General features: G+C 38.4%; 1 protein-coding gene and 2 pseudogenes across 4 annotated transcripts; 1 reads left to right on the forward strand and 2 right to left on the reverse strand.

The window, feature by feature from the left end:
- Window positions 1-257: 257 nt before the first annotated feature.
- LOC111345393 (uncharacterized) lies at window positions 258-17,063 on the reverse strand. 4 transcript variants are annotated; one of them, XM_022952668.2, is made up of 5 exons: window positions 16,740-17,063; window positions 3,271-4,853; window positions 2,822-2,920; window positions 2,319-2,410; window positions 258-1,303 (listed from the first exon to the last, which is right to left on the reverse strand). In XM_022952668.2, exons 2-5 carry the CDS (start codon window positions 4,793-4,795, stop codon window positions 1,190-1,192), a joined length of 1,830 nt encoding a protein of 609 aa, XP_022808403.1. In that variant the 5' UTR covers window positions 4,796-4,853; window positions 16,740-17,063; the 3' UTR covers window positions 258-1,189. The 4 variants fall into 4 exon arrangements, with proteins under 4 accessions (XP_022808403.1, XP_022808402.1, XP_088597337.1 ...); XM_022952667.2 differs by having other exon boundaries at window positions 3,271-4,892; XM_088741211.1 differs by lacking the exon at window positions 16,740-17,063 and adding an exon at window positions 12,777-12,933 and having other exon boundaries at window positions 3,271-4,892.
- LOC148719458 (uncharacterized) lies at window positions 6,721-7,748 on the reverse strand (annotated as a pseudogene).
- On the forward strand, window positions 8,912-10,327 carry LOC148719459 (uncharacterized; annotated as a pseudogene).
- Window positions 17,064-17,116: the final 53 nt, after the last annotated feature.

A 17,116-nucleotide genomic window follows, 5' to 3' on the forward strand; every position in this document is an offset into this window, starting at 1 on the left:
TGATAACATTCACATTTCGGTGACCTTCGTTGAGAATTTCCGTAAGGTTTCAGTTTTTCTTACTGATGTAGGACAAGCAGTTTAGCACTGAACGGTCTCTAAAAGTTAGGTTTTCACAGTCGCTAATTTGACTTTTAGTCAATGTTTGAGAGATAGCGTTGAATCTTTTCACTAAGAGAATATTTTTGGAAAGATTCTGGTTCTGTATCGTGAGGGTAACAGTTAATATGTAGAACTAAACTGAACAATAGCCACACTGTGTATAACATAAAATTTTTATTGTTACAAATTGAAGCTAAGCTTTTAATTCTCAGTAAATTTAAAGAAATCTAGAAGATTTAATAACTTGTGAGTAAAATGGCACGAACAGTTTTTAAGTCACTAATGTCACTGACGACTTCGAATGATTATCATTATTTCCCCCTCACTCCCAATTTTTCAGTATGAATTTTCTCGTTATGGCTCGCCTTACATTTCATATAATTTAAGGTCTGATAGTTTAATATTATGGAGTGAAATCATCAATCGATCAATCTGGGAGTGAAGGTCATTTAAGAGAGTTGGTTAAGCCTGTGAAACTTTGAAACAATCACTTGGTGCAACTACTCATATGTGGCTAAAAGGTTTTTGTTTAGAGGTTCTAGTCGCTTTAAAGCCGGTGAGGACTACTTCAAGATTTTAAGAAGTAAGAACATAATCCGGTTCCTTTTGTTTAAAAAACTATCTCTGGTTTTATTACTGAATAAATTAAACAAAGATGATACAAAATATTAACAGTTGATCTGTTTCACGGTATAGCTATAAAACTCATTTAAATATTTTACACTAAACCCTAGCTCAAGTAGAGTGTAGTTTAAACAACTCGGCCCGGTATTTCTTCCTGAGAGGCTCAGAATTCGTAACTGACCAGCAGTATCTGCGATCAGTTTACAATCTATTTCCTTATTTTTTTTTTTTAATCAGTAAATAACTTCTTCATTTCTATTCTGTAACGTTATTTCGAATCTGGTAAATAAAGTATAAAAACAAATCAAACAAAGACAACTTTAAAGTTAAGGGAACCCCTTGTGAAAGTAACCCCTTTGATTACTACTCTTGATTGCCTGTCACGTGAGTGAGTGTAAACGCTGTCTACTTGACTTCCAGCCTGTATATCGGAGAGGGGCCTTGTGCAAGCGTAAAGCCAAGCTCAGATTTCAACTTGATACCTACTAATACTTGCCATATCTGGTCTCTCATACGTTTGCGAAACACATGGAGGCGTATTATCTAAAAGCCAGTAGGTTTCCATTGCACCCTTGCCCTGAAAGGGGGATAAAAAAAACATTTTACTCTGGGTATTACAATAGCTTTTTACACAAAACTAGTAGGGTAAATATCTGTCTTCTGTAGAGAGATTTTTTCTTAACTAGAATAATAGTGATAGGTGCGCTGGACGCCGGGTCGAGTGGTCTGGGTTCGAGACCTGGCCGGGTAGAGCGGTCTGGGTTTGAGACCTGGTTGGCTCAATCTGCTGTGTTCTCGGAAAAAATAATTTACACTCACAGAGAAATGTTCAGCAAGCAACCGTGGACGATAATCCTACTCTTGTACGTTGGATCAGCAGTGATCTAATCGGCCTAAAATAATGAATATAAATATAGAGGCAAGACCGATACAACGTAGATAAATTTTAAAACGGAGCACTATATTTCGGCTGGCCAAACCAGCCTTCATCTTCCTCTATTCGCTCCGACGAAGGGCTAACGTTCGAAACGTCAGCTTTTGTAATCGTTACGGTGGCCAATTTACCATTTCAACTTTTTTGATATATCCAATTATTTCGTTACCCCTACCGACGCAGCCCCAAACAGTTTCTTTAGAAACTATCAGCCTTTATACTTCAGGTGAGCCTCTCTTCACAGAGCCTCTCTTCACAGAGCCTCTCTTCACCCTGAAGAATAAAGGGGTACCGGTGGGGTAACGATGGGGTACCGATGGAGTACCGGTGGGGTACCCGTGAATTGTCAGGGAAGTGCAATGAAATGCTGCGATAGACTAGCATCCTATCCATTGGGAAGGTCGCTCATGCGTCAGACATGCGAACCGGAAAGACTGGTTAGAGACGCACCAGTAATTTAATTACGTAATTTTGTGAAAATAAGCAAACAAAGTACTATATATTTCGTTACTTGTTATCTTAAAGTTTTTTTCCTCTCAACAAAGTTAACTAAATTGATTGTACTCTATCATAGGGTACTCAGTCTCAGGTCTTACTCTTCTCTTGACCTTATACAGAAATGACAAAAATGACGTCAGAAATGACAAAAATGTCATACTTTGACGTCAACTAATCCTCTGAATTCCAGATGATAACCATCGGTAGATTCCAGCATATCCTTTGTATCTTTACTCACATGGATTTTCTGAGCTGAAATGCGAAGTATTTTGGTTGAAATAATTGATAATCTCTGAAAAATTTTTTTATAACAATAAATAGATACACAACAAGCAAACAAACAAATGAACAAAGAAGTTTGATATCTTAGAAATTCTTCAACGGAGAATCCTTTCGTTTACTGTGTTCTTGTGGAGAGACACAATTAGGAGAACTTAACGAAAATCCCTCAAAGCAAGGACATATACCAACACCTTACTCAAAATAAACGACTCTAACTAGCATGTTCGTCAAGCTTCATTTCCAAGAGTTCATTTGGTTTTCACATGGACCTATCACCAAATCAGGCCGAACTGAATTGAACTGAACCCGGGGCACTTCCTTTTTTCAAAATGGTAATTGTCCATTTTTTCATATTAATAAAATTGATGGAACAAAACTTACGCAATCCAGTTGTCTGCATTCTGGAGGCGGTGTTTACAGTGTCGCCAAACAAACAATAGCGCGGCATTTTGTTCCCTACAACTCCTGCCGCGCAAGGGCCTGGAAATGAGTAAAGAAGTAAACAGAGATAAAAAATAAACAATCGCAAAGAATAGTTATTTTGTCTCCCTTTTCAATTTAGTACAGACCCATGAAAGAATAGAAGAACGAACAAACGAATGAAAGCAAACCATCCAATAAAAATTAAAGCTAGTAAAATTTAAGTCAAATTGAAACGCCACTCATTATTAAATTTTGGTGGTTAGAATTATTTACGAATTGTGGGAAAACGTGAAAAAAAAAAAAAAAAGAAAAGAAAAAAAGAAAAAAAATCAAGAATAAGGTCGAAGGAACTGTGATGCTTACAAAATGATCTCCAGAAATCCAAGAAAGCACCTAAAAAAACTTACCCGTGTGTATTCCGATTCTTACGCTGAGATCTCTTCCGTCATCGGAGCCAAAATGAACACTTTTCATGAGCTCCACCAGATGAAGCGCCATCAGGGCTACCTCAGTGACGTGATTGTGGCCATTTTTCTCTGGTAAGCCTGATACGACCATATAAGCGTCACCGATGGTCTCCACTTTATAGACGTCGTATTTGTCGATGTGGTTGTCAAAGATTCCATAAAGTTGATTCAACATCTGTGTGACCTCCATTGGTGAAATAGTGGCGCAGATTTGCGTAAAGTCCACGATATCACTAAAAAAGACAGTGACGCTTTCAAACTGCTCTGCTGTGACAGTCTGCCCGCCCTTGAGCTGTTCGGCGACAGGATACGGCAGCATTTGGTAAAGAAGACAATCCGCCCTATGTTTTTCTTCCTTCAGCTGTTTCGTTGTTTGATGAAGTTTGCTTGCGTATCTCTGGATCGTGTAAACAATGAACACAAAGCAGGGCATAAGCAACAGAACAAAGCCAAACACGGAAAACTTTAGAATCGAGTCCGTCTCTGCCAAGCTTACATCCTCCGCAAGTTTGTCAAGGATCAATTTCCCGACCTCCTTTTGAACTTGAAGTAATGCATTTATGTAAACAGTCATGAGATGAAACCACTCCACTCCCAACTCGACTGACGCGTTTTGCTTTTTATTGCCCAAGATAACTTTTCTTTTTTTCTCCACGGTAACCAAAACCGTCTTGTTAGAAGCTTCAACGGTTTTATTGTAAATAGCTTCAATCTCCGGCATGAGTTGCATACTCGTGTGTAACTTCTCTCGTCCCACATGATTTTGCTCTGCATACCAAAGTAAATCACTTGTATTCCGAAAAAATCCTCGACTGAAATATGAACCTCCAAGAGCGCGCTCAATGCCAGTTTTCTCTTTGCCAATTAGGAGCATTTGATAACCGATGTAGTCTGACAGGATGTCTTGGTCTGATTGCTGGACGTTGCGGAAAGACCAATCAAACAAGTTCGAAATTGTCTGCGTATAAAACGAGATTTCCTCTACGATTGAACTATTGCCGGGAGGGTGAGACCTGCGATGGTTATTTATCAGCGCCATAAATGTCTCCAGGCTGTTAAAATGATACGTTTCAAGATGATCTTGTGGCCAGCTGGCGAGATTTTCCGCCACCTCATCAGTCTTATTTGCTACTTGTAACACATCTGGCCATAGTCCTTTATCTGCATCTGAACTGAAGTGCAAGACTCGTGTTCCTCGTTCAATTTGCAGTTTGTGAATGAGCTCCGCGACTTCGATGCTCAGGGTTACGCTAGCTTGCAGTGCCTTGGTTTGAGCGGTCACCTGATTGGCTTTCAAAGCGTCTAGTATCGTAAGAACTGTCAAACCAGTCATACCGATCAAGCACATTACAACCATAATCGCCATGCGTACTCTTCTTGTAGTTCTAGTGATACTTTTCGGTGTTGTTATTTTCTCTTCCATTCTCAAGTCGAAGATCGGTTTTACTTGACTCGTTTTCTTCATGGCAGCTGATAATCCGCGTGAAAAAGTTTCAAATTAATCAAGGTGTCTTGAATTGAGTCTGTTTTGAAGAGAAAAAAGTTACTTGAAGTGTGTGTATCTGAAATTAAAAAATTCAAAATTCAAAAAGTTTCATGGAAATTAGGTTAATTTTTTTAACAATAATTTACTTGTACTTTCACATTTAGCCTCTTTCTTGATAGCCTATTTTGTTGGACATGCAGGTGAGGGGAGCTTGGGGCGACAAGAGCTCAAGGCGAGAAGAGCTGGGAGCCGGAGGGAGCCAGAGGGAGCCAGAGGGAGCCAGAGGGAGCCAGTAGATTTTGAGATGAGAGAAACTGGGTTCGAGAAAATCTATTCTCACTGAGTTGCTGAGAATAGATTTTCGGGTTTTTGCGTGGAAATTAAACGTTCGCTCTCAGAAACAGATTGAGGATCAAATTTATAACTGAATCGAACACGGATATATTTTTTGTGCCCTCTCTGTAATTAGGAAACCAAACGGAAAACGTGGAGCAACCATTTTTCTCCTGATCATCATGAATACCGACAGCTTTATTTTTGTTTTGCATTCTTCAGAGCAGATTGCACAAATAAAAATCTCCTAACCCGCGCAAGGAAACTGCAAACGAGAGATGGACGTCAATGTGCGCGCATCTTCAATTATTTCAAAATCAGACATTTTAAGAACATAAATATGATCAGTGTTTCCTCCACCTTTATCAATATTTTCTCGCTCTCAACATTCTATTGTTCTTTATGTTCATCTCAGTGGGACGATAGCTGAAGCATCTACCAAAGCATGTTTTTTAATTTTGTTCTTCATGCATGTTAATCTTGTTTTTCTTTAAATTTTTGCCGATTTTAACCATCAGTGACTCCAAATTGAAAAGACGCTGAGACAAAATGTTGAAGCTGACGCTTCGAGCGTTAGCCCTTCGACGAAGGCTAACGCTCAAAATCTCAGCCTTAGAATCTCTTTACGGAGGTCAATCCACATTATCAACTCCGCTGATAAAACCAAATTATCTTGTAATATACCCAGCTGACGCAGTACTACATTTTCTTTAGAAACTTACCCTCTTGATAAAATTCGCTTTATCAGTTCTGCGTCATCGTGTTCAACCTTCCGATACGTTTATCGCAAAAATAGTTTCTTCAGACGTTGTACGTAAACACACGTGTCTTTTGTAGAGAGTCATGTATTTACACACTGAAACGCGAAGTGTTTAAATTTTTGCCACAAATGGACAAAGGGAAATGCTATGTTTGTTCGGGGAACAAATATTATCCTAGAATTGAAAAATGAATAATACTCTTTTGCGATCATCTGTTGATTTCCCAAAGTTTGATCAAGTCAGTCTGGAATATTTTCAACTTAGTCGTAATATTATCGAAATTTTTTTAGTCATATTATCAAATAAACATCGGGTATATTATTAACGAGTGGGAGCATAAGCATAAAAAATAATTTCAACGAAATAATTTAGAAAAAGATTGTAGCTCATTTAGGGTTTCTCGATCAATCGAAATCAAAATTACTTTTTAATTATACCGGGATTAAAAAATGGAAAAGTGTAGTCAGGAGATGTCATGAGTCTTATTGAAATTGGTTGCCTCTGACTGTTGTTATTTTTTGAACAGACGTTTCGGCTAATGCTTAAGCCTTCACCAGTGATATGAAAAACAAAGATCGTTATCATACGCCATTTAAAGTTAAAAACGTGACGCGAAGCTTGCGCGCGTAACTATGTATTTGATGTTCGCACGAGGTCTTTTTAGGCTTCTGGAAATACGATATGATCGTTCCCCGCATTCGGATCCAAAGTAGAGTGCCAGGCTTCAAGGAAAAGTCTCTCGTGGTAATTAGTTTCGAAACCAACGACCCTGACGTTTGTGAAATCCCTGTTATGGTCGAAAAGGTGGACATGGCTTGCGACTTTGGAGTTTAAGTCAAAACCTGCAACTGCCTTTTTGTGCCCCGCAATTCTGGTCATTAATGATCTTTCTGTTTGGCCATAGTACTTAAAATTACACTGTGTGCAATTGATTTTGTACACCATGCCTGACTTCTGGCGGTCAGGTTCGTCTAGCTCCTTGGGGCGTGGAAAAAGTCTGTTGATTGTTTGTTGTAGTTTGTAGGCTACTTTGACCTTTTGATGTTTCAAAATGCGACTTATTTTCTCGGAAACACTCTGTAATACGGCAGCACTACAAAGCCATTGAAGTTGGTCTGGACGGGTTGTTAAAATAACACTCTCTCACAGTTCCGTATAAAAGGCATTGGATAATTGTTATCTCGCAGAACGGCCTTTACTCGTTCTATTTCTTCCCGTCTGCCTTTATTGGTAGATGGGATGTTGTTTGCTCTTTTCAGAAAGGTGTTGAGAACAAATCTTTTATGGCACATAGGATGACAGGAAAAGAAATCGAAATAACGGTCGGTATGTGTCGGTTTTCTGTTAACATCCACCTAAATTTTTGTGCCGAGTCTACTTGTTATGGTGTCTAAAAAAGGCAAGCCTTGTCCGTTGGTGTTTTCTAATTCCAAAGTAAAATGTATGTTCGGGTTAATTGAGTTCAAATGTTTGTGGAAATTGTCGACTTAATCCTTTTTGATGCAAGAATGACTATCGTGAACATACCTAAACCACCATTTGGGAGGGTAAGGGAACGTGGAGATCGCCGTTTCCTCAATTTCTTCCATAACCAGGTCGGCTAAAACAGGACTAATTGGAGAACCCATAGCACATCCAAAAATCTGTTTGTGGTGGTCGCCATCATATTTAAAATAATTGTGGTTGAGGAAAAATTCTGAAAGTCTCAAAATGTTGTCAACAGAAAGATTGGTACGTTCTGCTAGATTCTGGTCTCGTTGTAGTCTCTCCTTGGTTATCGTGAGGGCTAAGTCCACAGGTATGGAGGTGAACAGGGACTTCACGTCGAAGGAGACCATGATTTCATCGCTGGAGATGGAAAGCTGTTTTATTTGTTGCGTGAAAACGGAACTGTTTTAGACTGTGTAGTTATTCTTTCTTTGAGGTGACAGGACTGAAACTAGATATTTGGAGACCGCATAAGTCGGGCTACCGATACTGCTAGTGATGGGTCGCCATGGCCTTCCAGGTTTATGAATTTTCGGAGGACCGTAAAAAGATGCTGGCGTTGAATTACGGCAGTGTAGTTTTCTGTATAAACTTGGGCCAACTCGTGGTGCTGTGCTGCTTTTCTCGGTTTTGATAGTAAGGAGGATTTTGCTAAGATCTTTTTCAACAGTTGTTGTGGTGTTTAGTCTCTTATCCGTTAATTTCACGTACGTTTTTGTATCGTTTAATAAAACGGCGACTTTCTCTTTGTACTCATCACTATCCATCACAACTATGGATCTTCCTTTATCGGCTGGAAGGATCTTCACAGCCTCATCCTTTCTCAGGTTTTGTAGCGCTTTCTCCTGCTCCTTCGTTATATTGGCTGTCGTGGGTACTTTGCAGTTCTTAAGAATATTTGTAACAGAAACGCGTTTTGTGTCTTTAGCCGACTGGTTGAGACCGAAAATGCCATTTTCAACTGAAGATAAGATCTTTGCGATGGGAATTTTCTTTGGAGTGATGGAGAAGTTGAGAACTTTCTCGAGTGCGCTTATTTCAACCGGCCCAATGCACGTTGTGATACATTTACAACCCATTTTTCTTTATCTAAAACGGGTGGGCTAGGTTTATTGTTTTAAGTCAGTTGACGGAACTTTTTTGCATGTATTTATGAAACCCTCTAAGATACATCTGTCGTTGATTTTTTGACGGTTTCTTGAAGAGCACTCAGATCCTCGCGCGACAGTTTGGATTCAAGTTTATCTGTCAATTTTTGAAGTGTTGTAGTCAAAAACTTGATGTTATTATGGCAATGCGTGATACGCAGTCTCAAATACTTCAAACCTGTGTTTTTAGCCAACTTGTAGCCCGCCTTTGTTCTAATGGGTGGAGTAAAAGTCAGACTTGGAGGCAGGAGACCATTGCTTTTAAGCAGATGAAAGTCAAATGCCCCTTGTTCTTTGCGAGTGCGATGGACTTCCGTTCAAAATCTCTGGCCAGTGTCAAAGCGTCGGCGCCATTCGTTGTTTGAATGTATTTAAAAATGGAATTTGTCCTCAACCACAATTATTTTAAATATGATGGCGACCACTACAAACAGATTTTTGGATGCGCTATGGGTTCTCCCATTAGTCCTGTTTTAGCCGACCTGGTTATGGAAGAAATTGAGGAAACGGCGATCTCCACGTTCCCTTACCCTCCAAAATGGTGGTTTAGGTATGTTCACGATAGTCATTCTTGCATCAAAAAGGATAAAGTCGACAATTTCCACAAACATTTGAACTCAATTAACCCGAACATACATTCTACTTTAGATTTAAAAAACACCAACGGACAAGGCTTGCCTTTTTTAGACACCATAACAAGTAGACTCGGCACAAAAATTCAGGTGGATGTTAACAGAAAACCGACACATACCGACCGTTATTTCGATTTCTTTTCCTGTCATCCTATGTGCCATAAAAGATCTGTTGTCAACACCTTACTGAAAAGAGCAAACATCATTCCATCTACCAACAAAGGCAGACGGGAAGAAATAGAACGAGTAAAGGCCGTTCTGCGAGATAACAATTATCCAATGCCTTTTAAACGGAATTGTGAGAGAGTGTTATTTAAACAACCCGCCCAGACCAACTTCAATGGCTTTGTAATGCTGCCGTATGTACAGGGTGTTTCCGAGAAAATAAGTCGCATTTTGAAACATCAAAAGGTCAAAGTAGCCTACAAACTACAACAAACAATCAACAGACTTTTTCTGCGCCCCAAGGAGCTAGACGAACCTGACCGCCAGAAGTCAGGCATGGTGTACAAAATCAATTGCACACAGTGTAATTTTAAGTATTATGGCCAAACAGAAAGATCATTAATGACCAGAATTGCGGAGCACAAAAAGGCGGTTGCAGGTTTTGACTTAAACTCCAAAGTCACAAGCCATGTCCACCTTTTCGACCATAACAGGGATTTCACAAACGTCAGGGTCGTTGGTTTCGAAACTAATTACCACGAGAGACTTTTCCTTGAAGCCTGGCACTCTACTTTGGATCCGAATGCGGGGAACGATCATATCGTACTTCCAGAAGCCTATAAAGACCTCGTGCGAACATCAAATACATAGTTAAACGCGCAAGCTTCGCGTCACGTTTTTGTCTTTAAATAGCGTATGATAACAATCTTTGTTTTTCATATCACTGATGAAGGCTTAAGCATTAGCCGAAACGTCTGCTTCAAAAATAACAACAGTCGGAGGCAACCAATTTCTATAAAACTTATTTCGGGATTAGGTTCGTCAATATTTGCAGCCGCTCTCATGTACTAAGAATGGGCGCCGATACGAGACATCTGTCATAAACGAGCAAAAAAATAGACAGTCAAAGACTGCATGTAGTTACTGATAAAGCACAATTTATTTTGTATTGAAAAGAACTAGAATTTGTAGAATGACGTTAGAAGGTAGTGTTGCGGAATATTTGTCTCACCTGCAAACCAAAAAACCTGCCACTGAGTGCCCTGCTCCACAGGAGAATATGATTCATGAATATATTGTCTAATCAACATTCAACCAATAACTAAACGGTAACAAGTAATAAATAATATTAATGATAATGATAATAATGATAATAATAACGATGGTAATATAAAAATAATTTAAAGGGCTAGCTCGAAAGCCTCATGGTTCCCCTCTCATCAGGGCTCCAACAATGATTACCTATGCTTTTATAATTTCGCCTGTTAATTATAAATGATTTTCCTATTTTATTGCAGTTCCTTTTTTATGAGACTTTTTTTTTTTTAATACAAAAAGGCATCCGCGTTTCAGGATATTCTTTTGTTCCACTTAAAATATTCCGCAATTCTACCGATCCATCGTTGTCCATTCCATCATTATGTTGAGTAACTCCAGGTATCGTATTTTGCACCTTGCTCGCTTCGCAAATTTAGCGCCTATTTTGGGCATGAGTCAGATTAAAACAGTAAAATGCCCTCTTTTCAAAAGGAAAAAAAATCCTTAAAGCTTCTATGGAGAGCAGATCTTATCTATTGAGATACTTCTGCAAGCAAAATTTTGATTTCAATTATGCGTCGGTGGATGTCATTGTTAAACTTTATTTTGAGATGTTTATGGTCTTTTGTAGTGTCACGGCAGAGACTAAAAATATATCTTCGGATCTACATAATTCGCCGATTTAAACGGTAAATACTCTCTCTTCAAAGGAAAAAAAAATTAACGTTGCGCTGATCACAGGAAAAATTTTTTTCAAATCGCGCGCTATTTCCGAATGATTGTGAGATTTTAATCATCTTCTGCTATCTTCTGTAGTGTCACGGCAACAAATGAAAACGTGCATAATTTGCTGGGGCTATAAGCCAGAAATCACATAAGGAGAGAATTCAAATGCGTATCGAGTGCGAATGTCGAACTACTAGGATACTCCCAAACAAACAATGGGTAGCATCGGGAAACACCGGGTCAAAACTGGCTCTTGATCGGAATTCTATTGTTACACTTACCCACTCATCTCTAAGACATATGTGGCTTCACCCCCCATAGGAGGCAGTTGCCACAAATATTGTTAAGTTTCAAGTTTTTTTTAGGCTTATCATGTTAACACTTGGAAAGTAAGATGAGAAAACGGCAAAGCGGACAAATGTAGAAAAACTGTTAAGTTACTCAGAGCCAAGGTGAAAGAGCAATATATTTTCATAATGTTGCGGTAACCGGACCGAAGTAAAAATGATTGTTTCCATACTTCCTTTTGGCGTTTAGGTGCTTATCGCCGTCCAGATTATGGCGCAATGCAACATAGGGTGAAGTTTAAGGAAGTAATTTACATTTAGTTAGGATGAAAGCAAAATAAAAAAAGGAAAAACAGCGATTTGTGGAAGTTGGCACCAATTTTCAACTACTCAAAAGGAAAAAATTACAGCAACAGAATTATCAGTCTTATTCTTAAATACAATCCGGCAATAGTGAACGCGTTCATCAAAATTTAACATTGATGTTTCGGTGTTAGTGTGAACCATGTGATTTCAGAGGAAATTAGAGGTATCAAAAAAATAATTTTTTAAACGATGCTTGGAATTATCAAGCAAACTTTATATTATTTTCAAGATTCTGCCGAGCCATACACTAAACCTTTGGTTTGTTTTCTCAGAGCAGCTTGTTCTTTCGCGACAGCTGAACAATTTACTGTCTTTAAAATGCCAACCCGACGAAATCAAACTTGAATATCAGATTCAATAGCCCACGAAAGCAGATGGGTTTTGCCAGAATTTTGGACCATTTGTCGCCCGCTCAGAAAAATCCTTAAGATGTTAAATGTGTGAATCGCTGTCTCACACAATTCACTGTACGCGAGGTTATTTGTCCGTATCTATCACTCTCAAATGAACTTCTCTCTCCTACACAAATTAAATACAGACTGGATATTATAATTTTACTGGCCATAAGCTCGATTAGCTCCCTTTCCCATTCATATAACACCGGAAGATTTACTGTTATGCTTGCAGAGTAAAGTGAAATAAGAAAAGAAGTCTATCGCAAAATAATTATTTTAACAATCGGAGCTTTCTGATCATCGAAGAAAGCATATAAGTAAATCAGCATCTGACACAATAAAAAACGAATAGTGACGGAAACTTTTTCGATAAATTGTGCGAGTGCTTAATGGCAAACCTGAGTATGGAAGGAAATATTCACTGCCTTCAAGTAGAACTTGTAAGAATCAATATCTGGCTGAAGTTGATGAAAGGATGATTTGGATCGGCTTTAGATATGGTAAAGAAAGCACAAAAGAAAAAAGGTGGAAAACTGCTTCTCCAATTTTTACATCATGTTAATTGAATTATACAAGAAGAAATAACTCCAAGTAATTTTTTCAAACGTGTCGAGGACTTACCAAACGTACTGATAAAGCAATCTGTTTTACTCTCTGTGATTGCCAGTTGCCTACTGAATATAGCTTTTTGTAACCCATACGGCATTCTTGATGGGTTTATGCTCTGTAATAAAACATCGGAGTATCAAGTCTAATTGGATCGTCTCGATTCTTTCATCTGATTGGTCAGTTAGAGTGCACGGCAGATGGCTCAGTAATGGCCGCTTGTTAGGAGCGGTGGATAAAAGCTAACTACACCATGCATTGTTTTCATCTATTACGGAGGTAACTTGGAGTTAACAAAAGGTTCTTTTGAAAGCTATTATTTCTATTTCATATTTATGGAATGATGGACGACTTTCCTATGAATCGCCAATAATACCTCGGTATTAAGGGAAAATCGGTAAGTGATTTTCATAGATTCATATGAAACAGCCTTTAATATTCACAGACGAGATTGGGCTTTGCTCTAAATTGCTTTCAGCCGGTAACCATGGTGATAATAACAACAGTGAGTCATCAAAATGGACAAATTATCAAAATGAATTTTTTGAAATTAGACATGAGAGATAAGTATGTTTCTTGGAGCCGGCAAACGATCAGATTTGCGTATAAAACCATAGAACGAACAAAATTCTCTTTGATCAGTATAAAACTGTTTAAATTCAAACACAGTTCAGAAAAGAAAGTCACCTAACTCCATTCTTCTCCGCTCAAATATCTGTAATCAAAATGGACGATTGCGTAATGTGGCATGTGGCCATATGAAGCAGAAGGGTGTATCAATAAGGAGATGTCTGAGAGCAATCTTTTGACAAACACTGACATATTTGGTCCCGAAACTGGACAATACGATAGCAAAATGAGGTACATGGCTATTTGAAGCGGAAAGGTGTATCATCAAGCAGATAGATGCCTGAAAGCAATGTTTTTACAAACCCTGACAAATCTGGTCCTAAAACTGGACAAAATGTGTTAAATGCGCAGCTATATTCTCGATGAATATGATCTTTTTGGTGAAATGGAAAAACCTCTTTAGTAAAATGACTTCACCATTTCCTGTGACGCGAAGCGTTGCTAATTTTGATGATAATAACTTAGAGAGTGAATGATTTTGGAGATTGAATTGCAAGAGAATTAACTGTAATATACATTTCTTAAGCCATCTACTTATGTAAACAAATCAATTTTCCGAAGATCGACCAAGAAGTTACTGAAATTAATAAAAACAACTCTCCCACTTCAAACGTCAGAACTTTATTGTTAACCACTGTTTTTGCACTCGGCCCTTATTCAACATCATATCATATTTCACACAAAGCTTCCTGTTGATTGTCACTGAGCAATCAAGTTGTTTTATCAGCGTTATAGAACACACTTTTGGTATCGCTTCATGCCAAATACCAACGACCCTTTTCAAACAGATTTGTCACAAGTGAAGGACTTGAAATCTTCTTCCTCTCTTTGTGCCACCTAGAAACGCGTTATAATCAACATCTTTACGGTACGACAGAGCTAAAAGTTTATACTTTTCGACCTTATGCATTCTTTGATATATTCAGTCTTTATACCTCCCAAGGCTCGGCGCTTCCCTAGACTAAAAAGTTTGCTTGCTTGTTATGGAGGTCAAGGTCGAGCTAGGACTTAATTTCAGCCTAAAATAAGCCATCGAAACCAGTTCCATTTGTCAGCCGTTAAGTGCTTAAGTGCCAGTTTTCCGGATCTCTTTTCATCTGCTCAGCTTGTACAAAAACCTTTGTGTTCGCGTCTTACGAGCCCAAAGCTCAGCAAAGTCCACTAATTAAGAGGAAGTCCCATTTTCAAAAGGCATTAATAATCGAAGCGGGCACTTTTCACTCTAATACGAAAGCAAAATGTGTTGCCGATATTTTTCTTTCAGTTTATATTGAGGCCATTATGTAAATGTATACAAACTTTCACTTGTAGGAAATTTCATTTTCAAACAGCATAATTCTTTTAAGGGGGTCTCAGTCTCTCTGATTAAAAAACAAGCTTTACCGTGCAGCATATTCGAAGCATATTTACGAACACTAATCCTGAGAGTGTAGTAATCTTGCAAACACAACCTACTTAAATTCCTCTGAGTTAATTTTCAAAAAGCATAAATAGCTGAGGCGGTCTTTTTTCATTCTAACAAAACGCAAAACACTACGAATTATCGATCATATTTTTCACGTCAGTCACAAAACTGATTCAGTTCTAATGATTAAAACCGAGCTTGATATAAGCAGGTGAAATTCATATGAGAATTTCAGACGATTTGAAATTTCTGCTATAGTTTTTCATCGGCTTCTCCAACTGGACTGGCCATATATAAGCTAAGCTCCTGTTGACATTCGCTTTGTATATCAAATAGCTCCAAAGACCGGGGTTGAATGGGGTATACAAATTTGCCATTGTGCGCCATTTTTTTTTTTAGCCCAATGTGTCAGTTAAACCGGCGTTATTTGTGGTAAGGTCCAGATCAGAGATGGATACTTAAATAGCTTTTCGCAATATAAACACACTGGATAAAAGTATGTAAATGATGTTTTCTTTTCCTCGTGTGTATAGATTTTACTCCAAGTATTCTGGTTTTTGAGAAAGTACTTAGCGTAAAATGAATTCCGTAAAATTTTTCCTCAGACTAAACATTACATATGATGCATGATCCTCGCAGTAGATAACGCTATTTAAGCAATAGCGAAAATCAGACCTGAGAAAAGCCAGACCTGTACGGGATTCGAACCACTGACCTCTGCGATACTAGTGCAGCGCTCTACCAATTGAGCTAACAAGCCAACTGGGAGCAGGCCGTTAAGTTTATTCGTAATAAACCCGTGAAAGTGATAAGTCAGATACAATGAAACAACGAAAAATGGTTCATATATTTCATTGTATCAGACTAAACATTGTTTGCACCTGCTTCGATGGGGTAAAGTGGAGAAGGAAATCTAGAGCCAATACAGCAATTAATGAGGAAACCGTTTTTTTTAGGGCGACACGGAGGAGGAAAATTTTCAGCGAAATTTAGTCATAAATGACGATCATGATATTTAGTAATTATTACAGCAAATAGTTTTTCGTGTCTCCAAGGTAATGTGATAAGAGTGTTACGTCATCGTCAGAGAAGAACCACGATCTATGTCGCTTTAAGCTCGATTTAGGGTCTAAACATTCAAGCTATGATTCCAAGCCAAACAATTCTTCAGATAAATAATTGGAGGAGCTCTTTTCGCCTCCTTTCGCGCTCCTACTTTTCGAAAGGTCTTGCGACGAAAAATGGTTCGTTGTAATTCACCTTATGATTATTGACTTTTCCACATAGGTGGTTTTGATGTTTCGATTTATACATCTGTTTTATTTACTTAATGTTTTTCGTCTTCTGCTTTTTCTGTGAGCGGAAATTTTGTGAAATCTGCTCTAAAACTTTCAACAATTCTCTAGATTTCGCCGGAGGGATTCAATTTTTTAAACATTTTATCAGAGCGTTTGCAGTCAAAAACTACCCCGCTAAATACAGAGACAGTTTCGTTCGATAATTTGGAACATCAAACTTTCCTTTTTTCAGATCGAAGAACAGTCACCTACCTGCTACCATCTCTCAGTAAAAAAATTCTGACTTACAAATTTTCCGCAGCAACGTTATCGAGAATAAACTTTTCAAGAAAAAATTGGATGAAACAAATAAAATTCAACTAACTCTACACTCTGTGTTCTGGGACACCAAATGCTAAATAGTACTGTTAAATAATGCCGTGCTCTTATGACATCATAGCAGCAATGACTGGTTTTCTCACGAGATTCGCTTTCCACAACTTAAAATTTTAAACCACCACGTATCTGTTAAGACCGATCTTCGTTTTAAGAATAGGTTAACTGAAAAAGTATTACTAAACAAATCCGTTCCATTCAAAGGTATGTCCTTTTCTAGCGCAATTTTTATGTGCTTTAGTACTATGCATGGCTTAATGTATGACTTACGAGAAGAACCTTTGCCGAATGGCGATCAATTTGTTCGTCCTCGCAACGTGTCAGTACCAATGGCCCGCAGCTTGCTGTAGCCTAGTTCTTTATCTTGCGGTGGTTTGATTGCCGCATTGAGAGTATATGATGATTGATTTGCAGTTTGATCAAGTCCTGAAGAAATAGTTTGTAGTCTTACGACGATTTGTGTTACCACCGTGCGGTGTTCAGGACGGTTGAAAAGAAGCCTGTTTTAGCGCAGAAGATATGAGTTGTAGTCTTGCCGTGGTTTGCATTTACATTACCGACTGCTTGTGTAAAAACCATCTGCTGTTTATGAGGGTTTGAGTTTGAGACTTGAATAAAAATATTGATCCATCGCGTTCGATCTGAAG

This window comes from Stylophora pistillata, chromosome 12 (assembly GCF_964205215.1).
Source record: "Stylophora pistillata chromosome 12, jaStyPist1.2, whole genome shotgun sequence".
NCBI lineage: Eukaryota > Metazoa > Cnidaria > Anthozoa > Scleractinia > Pocilloporidae > Stylophora > Stylophora pistillata.

What these genes read in the sequence shown, in the direction of transcription:
- LOC111345393 (XM_022952668.2), bottom strand. Translation starts at nt 4,795, where the DNA reads ATGAAGAAAACGAGTCAAGTAAAACCGATCTTCGACTTGAGAATGGAA. An exon ending in AAGAATCGGAATACACACGG is followed by an intron (nt 2,921 to 3,270) that starts GTAAGTTTTTTT and finishes ACTCATTTCCAG; the next exon opens with GCCCTTGCGCGGCAGGAGTT. An exon ending in AATGCAGACAACTGGATTGC is followed by an intron (nt 2,411 to 2,821) that starts GTAAGTTTTGTT and finishes TTCGCATTTCAG; the next exon opens with CTCAGAAAATCCATGTGAGT.